General features: G+C 54.6%; 4 protein-coding genes across 5 annotated transcripts; 3 read left to right on the top strand and 1 right to left on the bottom strand.

Moving 5' to 3' along the window:
• The first annotated feature begins 465 nt into the window (after window positions 1-465).
• On the top strand, window positions 466-1,561 carry H310_03268 (hypothetical protein). The gene is made up of 2 exons (XM_008867066.1): window positions 466-886; window positions 932-1,561. Exons 1-2 carry the CDS (start codon window positions 581-583, stop codon window positions 1,421-1,423), a joined length of 798 nt encoding a protein of 265 aa, XP_008865288.1. The 5' UTR covers window positions 466-580; the 3' UTR covers window positions 1,424-1,561.
• A 7-nt stretch (window positions 1,562-1,568) lies between these two features.
• H310_03269 (hypothetical protein) lies at window positions 1,569-3,067 on the top strand. The gene has a single exon (XM_008867067.1). The coding sequence runs from the start codon at window positions 1,642-1,644 to the stop codon at window positions 2,881-2,883; it is 1,242 nt and encodes a 413-aa protein (XP_008865289.1). The 5' UTR covers window positions 1,569-1,641; the 3' UTR covers window positions 2,884-3,067.
• Window positions 3,068-4,003: 936 nt separating this feature from the next.
• On the top strand, window positions 4,004-4,300 carry H310_03270 (hypothetical protein; the record flags this gene model as incomplete). The annotated part of the gene is made up of 1 exon (XM_008867068.1): window positions 4,004-4,300. The coding sequence occupies one exon, from the start codon at window positions 4,004-4,006 to the stop codon at window positions 4,298-4,300; it is 297 nt and encodes a 98-aa protein (XP_008865290.1).
• Window positions 4,301-4,493: 193 nt separating this feature from the next.
• On the bottom strand, window positions 4,494-8,789 carry H310_03271 (the record flags this gene model as incomplete). Of its 2 annotated transcripts, XM_008867069.1 has the most annotated exons (10): window positions 4,494-5,054; window positions 5,104-5,187; window positions 5,238-6,026; window positions 6,089-6,298; window positions 6,348-6,374; window positions 6,450-6,524; window positions 6,582-6,700; window positions 6,753-6,968; window positions 7,229-7,300; window positions 8,048-8,789. In XM_008867069.1, the coding sequence occupies 10 exons, from the start codon at window positions 8,787-8,789 to the stop codon at window positions 4,800-4,802; spliced, it is 2,589 nt and encodes an 862-aa protein (XP_008865291.1). In that variant the 3' UTR covers window positions 4,494-4,799. The 2 variants fall into 2 exon arrangements, with proteins under 2 accessions (XP_008865291.1, XP_008865292.1); XM_008867070.1 differs by having other exon boundaries at window positions 5,104-6,026.
• Between the last annotated feature and the right edge of the window lie 9 nt (window positions 8,790-8,798).

Consider the following 8,798-nt stretch of genomic DNA (forward strand, 5'->3'; position numbering starts at 1 on the left):
TCACGTCACAGGGCGACGTTGGCGGAGCAGGGTCGTTTGTGATGTATACAAGGGTAGCCAAGAGTCACAGCGATGCGCTTCGTGCAGGCAGCTAGGAGTGCGCCATCATGACCACAGTCGCGGAAATCGGACAACACCGCTCGGAGCACAGGATGATTGCCGACGACTTGATGGTGTCGCACTAAGTTGAAAAAACCGCACTCGATCAATGGTTTTTCCAATAAAACGTTCCTGATGGAGTGCCCAATTTATCGCACAAAACCTCTAGCAATAAGAGGGTTTTTTCCAAATATTTTGACGATTGGGGGTCCCGCGCCTGAATCGCTTCCCTTCCGGCCTCTGATGCTCCCAAACATTAGATACATCATTCCTATTCTGTATTTCAATTCTACTCGGGCGATTGAGCTTGGTCAGCTTCGCTCCCGGCCTTTTGGTTTACTGAGCAAGCACGTCAACAAACCACTTCATCAGGGACGTTTTACTGGGAAAGTCGGTTTTTCCGAGTGGCACCGCATCCGGATAAGCGATTTGAGTTATCCGACCTAATTTCGCAGCGAGCGCGCTGACTCGCTCGCCCATCATGGGAAACGCTGGATCGAGCCGCGAGAAGAAGGACGCCAAGGCTATCACGAAGAAGAGTGTCCAAGCACAGAAGATTGATCGTGCGCATGCGACTGGCATCTTGTCCTTGAAAGGCTGCAAATTGAAGCAGGTTCCAGTCGATGTGTTCAACATCCCGACCCTGCACACGCTCGATCTGTCCCTGAACGACATCACAGAGCTTCCACCCCGCATCGCGCAATTGACTGCGCTCAAGACGCTCAAAGTAGATGGCAACCAGCTTACACGGCTTCCAGACTTGTCTCCATTGGTCAAACTCAACAATGTACGATCATTCCGCCTTGCGACGAAGGACTCATAACCTGTGCAGTTGGTCGCCGACAATAATGTCATCGCCGTGATCGATGGTCTTCCCATGAGCTTGTCCAAGTTGAGCGTTCGAAACAACAAGCTTACGTCGTTTCCCCGGTGCATTTCGTCCCTCGCTCGCCTCGAAGTGTTGGATGTTGCAATGAACTTGGTTACCGAAGTGCCGGCGGTAGTTGCACAATGCGCACAACTCAAGGAACTCAACGTCGACTACAACCGTCTGCAGTATGTGCCGCCTGCATTAGGCCAGTGCAGCAAGTTGACGACCTTGTTTGCTCGACACAACCAACTTGGACCGCCCCAATCACTCGCCCCTGAGTTTCTGCAGCATTCCTCTGTGAATGTCATGCAGCTGGAAGGCAACCCGATGACTAAGCACGACTTGGAGGCCATGGAAGGCGTGGCAGCCTTCCTCGAACGGCGCAAGATATTGAAGGACAAGGAAATTCACGGTGGGCTCAGCACCGACGTCAGCCTGTGTGGCTTGGATTAAGTAGCACCATGTATATGCTACTGATTGGTTAATAGTTGCAAAATATTAGCGAATCCAACAACGCATATACACATAGAGCAATAGGATTCGTCGAAATGCGAATATAATCAACGAATCAAAGTTGCAAATAGCAAGTTCAGGACCAATCATACTACGCCGATACCATGGAACACACCAAGCACAGTCGCGGCTGAACTGCTCCATCGTCTCACGGCAGCATGGAGGAGTGGACCAAGGCTGCCAGCGTGATCGTTGGGACTCTCATGATGTTTTCCCTCGGGTCGGCCTATGCAATCTCGTCGTGGAATGGTCAGATGAAAGACGCGCTCGAGATGACGCAGAGCGAGATCGCAGCTGTCGCTGCTTGCTTCACATTTGGCCAGTACAACTCCATTTGGGCTGGATTCTTCTACGATCGATTTGGTGTCAGGTGGACATCTTTGGTGTCAGCAGTGATGCTTGCGACGTTCTACTGGTTGGCGGCGTTTCTCAGCGCGACCCCATCGGCTCCGCACTGGGCAATGTCGGCGTGCTTTGTTTTCATTGGCCTCGGTCACGCGTTTCCCGCGGTAGCAGGCATGGCGGCAAATGAAGGCGTCTACGGTCAAATCCATCGAGGCAAGATCATGGGACTACTGGTCAGCAGCTACAGTGGCGGCGGGGCAGTCTTTGCCTACATCTACCACACGTGGTTTGACCACGACGTCGACGCCTACTTCACTTTCATTGGGTCGTCGCTCTCGCTTTTGTGTATCTTTGGCGCTGTGTTTCTCCAAGCCAGGGGTCACCATCATGTCCTCGAGCGAGACGATGAAGCGATGCCTCTTGAGCGAAAGGACGAAGTCGGGCGAGACATCACGCTGTGGCCGTTGGTGCAAACCGCCCAATTCTGGCACTTGTTTGTCGTGGTGCTTGTTGGTGTGGGGTGCCCGCTCTTCGTCATGAACAACCTGAGCTTCCTCGTGGAATCCAACGGCGGCGACGTCACCCACGTCCCGACGCTCGTGTTGCTCTTCTCGCTCTTCAACCTGGTGGGACGGTTTGCAATGGGAGCAATCTCGGATGCGTGGCTGTCGACGGTGCCTCGGAGCTACTTTCTGACTGCCAGTGTCGTGTTGGTGGGGGTGGTCCAGCTGTCGTTCGTCGTGTGCCCTGTCGAGTACATGATGGTTCCAGTGGTGCTGACGGGATTTGGAGAAGGCTGCGTCTTCGGCCTCTTTCCCGTACTGACTCGCGAGTTGTTTGGCCGACGGCACTTTGGCAAGAACTACGGCCTCGTGAGTCTCGCCAACGCGGTGGGGTTTCCTCTCGTGCTGGACCCGCTCTCGTCTGCGCTCTACCGCGTGCAACTCACCCCCGGCACGGAAAAGTGTTTGGGCAGCGGGTGCTTCACTCCCATGTTCTTCGTCACGGCGGGGCTGAGTCTCGTGGCCACGTTTAGCTCGACGCGATTGCATTGAGAACTCCAACGCATCACAAATTCAAGAGTTCATGCACGGGTCGCCGTCGTACTTGTGAGTTGTGCCATGATTTTTGAACAGGTTGTTGTCGTTTCCAAACCGACGCATGGTCCATGTTCGCCCAAGGATGGCTCCTCCCTGCTCGCAAGCAGACATGTTGAAGTAACATCCCGCGTTGTCCGAATGGATGGCTTCCTTGAGTCGTCGACGCTGGAGGGTGGCGTTGTTGAAGTCATGCTGGGTCGACGCACAGTAGCAGCGCCAACGCATGTTGCCTCTGCGTCGACTATTACCATGCCACCGTGAATGAGTACATGACCCCACAACGAGGCCATCCCCATTTGCATTGGAGATGGCAACCCACCGTCCAGTGCTCCAGGTAGATCACTGTCGCTCGTTTTCGTTTCACGCGGCCGCATCGTCGTCTTCATGACAACCCATGTGTCGCGGCCTCTTGATTCGATTCGGCGCTTGCGATGCACTCGAATTTGAGGTGACGTGAATGTTGAAATGACGGCACATCTGACCTGAGCGAGCGCACGGCGCGCCGTGGTCTGGGCGACATGAACAGTCCCAGGGATTCACCGTTCTTGCCGTGCATCGAGTTTTGGACAACGGGCGCGCTGTCCGCCACTGGGTTAGCCTTGTTCAAGGACTGCAAGCACAGCGTTGGTGCTGGTGTACGGCTCCAATACAACATGCCGTTGCAACGACTTCAAACAAATGACTCATGTTGGCCCATGCGCATGAAATATGGCGCTCAAATACGGATGGCAAAGCACGCGCATGAAGCCATTGCTTCCAAACCACTTGCACTTGGACGGTGGTGTGTGGCCATCGCATCCAAAAAAGTTGGTAGGATGTTTGGACGAAGGGAATGCAGACACACTTTGCAGAATGCAACCCGCCCACACAACGCTGGCAAGTCTCACGAGCCTGCAGGTGACGACGGTAATGTAGTCTCGACGAGACTTCCGGGGGCACACAACTTCTCACGGGCAACGTAGCAACGTCGGTTTTGCTGGTTGGGGCTTCAAAGACCGCGCGATGGCCACGATGTGGTGGTGGCAATCTGTGGTCGTTCACCAACGAATGAGCGTGATTGCTCTCTCGGACACTCATGGAGCGATCGTCGGCGACAGTGCTTACGTCCCAAGAGCTGGTGGATGCCGTCGTGGCGTACGACCATGGCGTCCGCTTGGACATGGTTGCTCTCATTAGTGTGGCGCAACCGATCAAGAGTACATTGTTTGCCCCGTTCCATGCGGCCATCCCTCCACGGCACGACCAGTGGCGCCACTCCGGAGTCGTGCAGCAGCTCGCTAGCATGCCGCGCATTCAAAACGGTGTCGTTGCACATGCGCTGTGGAGCGGAAACCTTCCCCTGTTTACGAGACTACCAGTCGAGTTGTTGTGACCTGCCCCAAGTCGTGTAATGTTCCTGGTGTCCTTGCGAGGCAGACAGACAATGGCGTCGTCAAGTACCTCCACAAAGTCGTGGGCCATGCGCAATTGCAGGTCAACATGACCACCTATTCGTCATCCGATGCCTCATCGACATGAACAATGGCACAAATGTGACGTCGGCAGCCGTCTCTGCTGCCGCCAATGACTATGGTCACGCCCCGATGGACGTCGTGGCATTCTTCGAGTCAGCAATGCGGAATCGAATCGTAGTGAAAAGGTATAATTGTTTCAAAGGGTTTGTCCAAACGGACTCACGTCACTCTTGCAAATGTCTTCGAAACCAGAAGCACATTGCGCAAAGATGTAGGCATCACGCGCCCCAGAGAACGAGGACGATGCTGAAATGAACATGCCATGGGACGTTGCCGCTTGCCATTGCGCGCTAGCAGGAGCAGGGGAGAACGGAGCTCAACGAGACACAAGGACGCACTAGGCCTGGCATCGTGCGTTCAACGATGGACAAGGTGGCCCCCGGTGATGACAACGTTGCCGTTCTTGGACTTGACGCCGCTGTTTCCCTCAAGCAACAGCGTTTCGTCTGTGAGTTTGCACGTTTTGTTGGCGGCAATGGCATCTTTCAGGAGCTTGCACCCGCGGAGGGTAATCTTGTTGTAGCCCAAGTGCAGCGACGTCAGCGTGCTGTTGCGCTCGAGAGCTTGGGCTAGAACAGCAATGACAGCGTCCGACTTCAACCCAGAGCTCGTCTGCACAAGCCATCGTCAACCTTTGCTGGACAAGGCACTGAGTGCATACCAATTCGAGACGTTGGAGCGTCTGGTTGTCGCCAATGGCCTTGCACAGTGCAACGATTCCAGGTGGTTCGAGATTTCCACCGCTCTAACACAACGTGAGCAAAAGGACACCAACGGATATGTTGTTTGACGAACGAGGTCCATAGAGGTGAGCGTGCGATTCGAAATCACAGTGGAGGCAAGGCTTGCACCAGCGACAGGTCCAGAGAAACAACCACTGAAATGAACGGTCGTGAGCGCAGGATGGCCCGACAAACTAGTGGCCATGATCGCCGCCGCCGTGTCCGACAGCGGGTTGGCAGCGTAGTTTAGCACTGTTAGGGAACGATTTTGTGCTAGTGCTTGGGCAACTGCCACGTTGCTGTCGTCGGCAAAGCCATTCATGGACACGTCCAAGTGGGTGAGCACTGTGTTGACTTGGAGGACGAGCGCGAGTCGAAGCGCCGACTGCACGGACAGACCGACTTCGGACAGGCACAACGACCGAAGAGTCGCATTGGCTGGGGCGTCCATGAGCTGTGGAGTGTACGAATGCGTTGGGTTTTTCCGCAGCAAGTCCAACTTGACCTGGTCGTACAGGGAAAGTGGCTCGGCCGCGACAGCGCGAAGGACATCAAGCCCACCTTGGTCTGAGATATCGCGGTTGTGACTCAAGTTGAGCGCCTCGAGAGCAGAGTTTTGCTTGAGCGTGAGCCAGCCGTGCAATCCCGATCCCCCAATGTGATTGTGGGACAGATCCAGTCGACGGAGGTAGTTGTTGGTTGCAAGGCATGCCGCTAATGCGAGCGACCCCTCGGTTGCAATCGCGTTGTAGCTCAGGACGAGCTCCTCCAGCGCGCCATTCGAGCTCAATGCGGTTGCTATAAGGACTGCGCTGGCGTCGTGCAGGGCATTGCCACTGAGGTTGAGCGACCGGATGAAGTACTACACCATGCAGAGCGATGTTTGAGAGCCTGGAAATCGTTGGTCGATATGTGCTTGCGTACATTCGAGCTAAGGGGTATGGTCACGTAAGGGACGTCTTGCGCTTGCAAAAAGCAACCGCAGAGATCGATGGCATCGCGCTTGCCTCCTCGTGGCGTCGGACGCGGCGTAAAGACCGTCGAGTTCTCCATATCGGTCGTATCGCACCCGTCATTGTCCTTGTCACCAACCGACGGGGGGAATGCCACCGTCGTCATCATGCGCGCCTGTCCCTGACCAAGTAGTTCAGTTCACTTTGGATTCAACGAACTCGAGACTTACGTCATCGTTGGCTGCAATATACCTGCCCTATCACGGTTGGCACACTCCGAGTTATAAAACATCACGGCCATCGTCTCTGTCATCAAAGCACCCTCTACAAACCTGAAGGAATGCCTGGCCACACTCGTGCTTGCCCACCACCACACCATCCACACTCCGCAAACAATTGAACTCGACCTAGATGATCCACCAGCTCGTCGGGCTCTTGGGCAGTCAAGCATGCAAGTGACGTACGTCTCCAAAGGCGGCAACGACCACATCGTCGACCTCAAGCGACGTCGTCCATTGCTTGGCATGGGGGTCTCGATACACCACGTCTCTATACTCGAGTACTTCGACGGCTTCCCGAATGACTACGACAAAATATTCGCGTCAGCGCCGCGCCGTCAAGGATGTGCACGTCACCATCGCGCAACGACGCCCGCACAGTTTGCATCGGCCATGAAGTGCTCTGGTCAATGAACACTCGCGCCGTTTCGAATTGTCCGCATATCGTATCCGAAAAACCAACGATTTGACTGTGGAAAGGATCTTCCGCCATGCGAGTGCTTTGGACTTCGAAGGCGGAGGGAGATGACAGTGTTTTCGCTCGCATCAAGCTGAGCGAGTTGATAGTCCATTCTAACTTGATGTCAGCACAACGACCGTCATGAACAGCAACGAGAAGCTACAATCACTTCGCTCGGCTCGCTCAGTGGGAAATGTTGCAACTAGCGGGTGGTTCATAGGATAGCGATGGCTTGAAATTGTGCGCGGCGAGCTTGGCGTGGCTGGCACAACTCAGAGCAAAGACGATGCGGTCGAGAGCAACCAACTGTATGAAGGGTATAAAGTGCGCGGGGCTTCGTACGACCGAAAACCCCGCATCCCTGATACCTCACGGTCAACATGGACGAGCAAAGCCTGCCGAAATGCACTCACAATCAACGGCGATTGCGCCTGAAGCGAGAGCACTAGAATACGATATCATGCCTTCGCACCAATATACCACCCATTAACGGATAAACACTTATCCGGATACCTTTCTTTACCCAATCACAGGCGCTGATTCGTGCCAGTGGAATGACTGGTGTGCATTTGCCATTGTCAGGAAGGAATGAAACCAAAGAATACAACTAAAACTTCATCATCGAATCGAGTAAAGCTAAAACCCATATGCCAGGTCGCTTCGCCATGTTTGTAAAGACGCGAATGTGTATACAGCTTGACCCGTACGTGCGGCCGTCACAGACAGCGCATCTTGGACGCAGCACAAACCATCACGTTCGTGCGGGACGTTGTTATGGAGGCATTCGCGAGAATGAGTCCCAATCGTGCATGCGCAGGAGAATATTCCTCTCGCCGGCAAGTGCAGCATGTAGACCGTCGCCCTGCTTCCAATGGTGCAAAAAAGCCACATTGTGACCCTGTTGCCTTCGCCTCGCTCGGCTCTTCGTGTCTTGAACAAACGTGTTGCTCGTCTTAGGCGCAAGGAGAACAGCGGCAAGCGTGTGCAAGCGACTTAGTCCAAGAAGGCGAAAACAAAAGTGATTAATGGAGGTATGTCTGCTGCTTGTCCTCCTATCCTTCTCTGTGTTCAATGTCTGCCGTCCCTTGGTTCAATGTCGTTTGCATTGAACCCTTCGTCTCTTCGTCAGGCAGGGTTGATTCGAGTCAACCGTCACGCTGCTGACGTCGCCGAATCTCAACACTCCCCTAACCCTGATGACGCGGTGTACTTGACCGTTGGTTTGGTTGTTTTTTGTCGTGGTTGGCCATCAGTCCTTGCGGCGGGAGGTTTGGCGACGATGTTGATTCTTGGGAACGAGCTACCATCGTCCAGCGTACAAACTTTTGGATCGCATGTTTCGTTGCGGTCTTGGTAAGGGCGTCGGCCAACATGTCTGCCGTTGGGACGAAGTGGAGCACGAGAACACCACCACGGACTAGCTCCCGGAGGTAGTGGTGCCGCACGTCGATATGTTTAGTCCGTTCACTGATTGCCGTAGTGTTGGCGGTGGCGATTGCCGACTTGTTGTCGCAGTTCAGGGTCAAACATTCCTGCTCAGACCCCAGGTCACGCATCAGACCATGGAGCCAAACGGATTCGCGAGCAGCCTCGGCCGCGGCAATGTATTCGGCCTCACAGCTGGAGAGCGCTGTGATGCGCTGGCGTACACTTTTCCACATGATCATGCCGCCAAGATACAGCCAGCAGAAGCCTGTGGTGGATCGTCGGTCGGGTCGCGTCGCCCAGCTAGCGTCGCTAAAGCCGGTAAGAATTGCCTCACCAGTGCCAAATTGGATCCCATGTTGCTTTGTTCCAGCCAGGTATCGCAGAACACGCTTTGCACCGACAAGGTGCGGTGCCCTAGGGGCGTGGAGGTGGCACGACAGTCGTTGGACAGCGTGCGCGATGTCTGGTCTCGTGCAGATCATGAGGTACACCAGTGATCCAATCATTGCACGATA

This window comes from Aphanomyces invadans (assembly GCF_000520115.1).
Source record: "Aphanomyces invadans strain NJM9701 unplaced genomic scaffold supercont1.5, whole genome shotgun sequence".
NCBI classification, from domain to species: domain Eukaryota; phylum Oomycota; class Saprolegniomycetes; order Saprolegniales; family Verrucalvaceae; genus Aphanomyces; species Aphanomyces invadans.

Coding starts and splice junctions, on each gene's coding strand:
- H310_03268 (XM_008867066.1), top strand. CDS start 581: ATGGGAAACGCTGGATCGAGCCGCGAGAAGAAGGACGCCAAGGCTATC. Junction 887..931: donor CATTGGTCAAACTCAACAAT/GTACGATCATTC, acceptor TAACCTGTGCAG/TTGGTCGCCGACAATAATGT.
- H310_03269 (XM_008867067.1), top strand. CDS start 1,642: ATGGAGGAGTGGACCAAGGCTGCCAGCGTGATCGTTGGGACTCTCATG.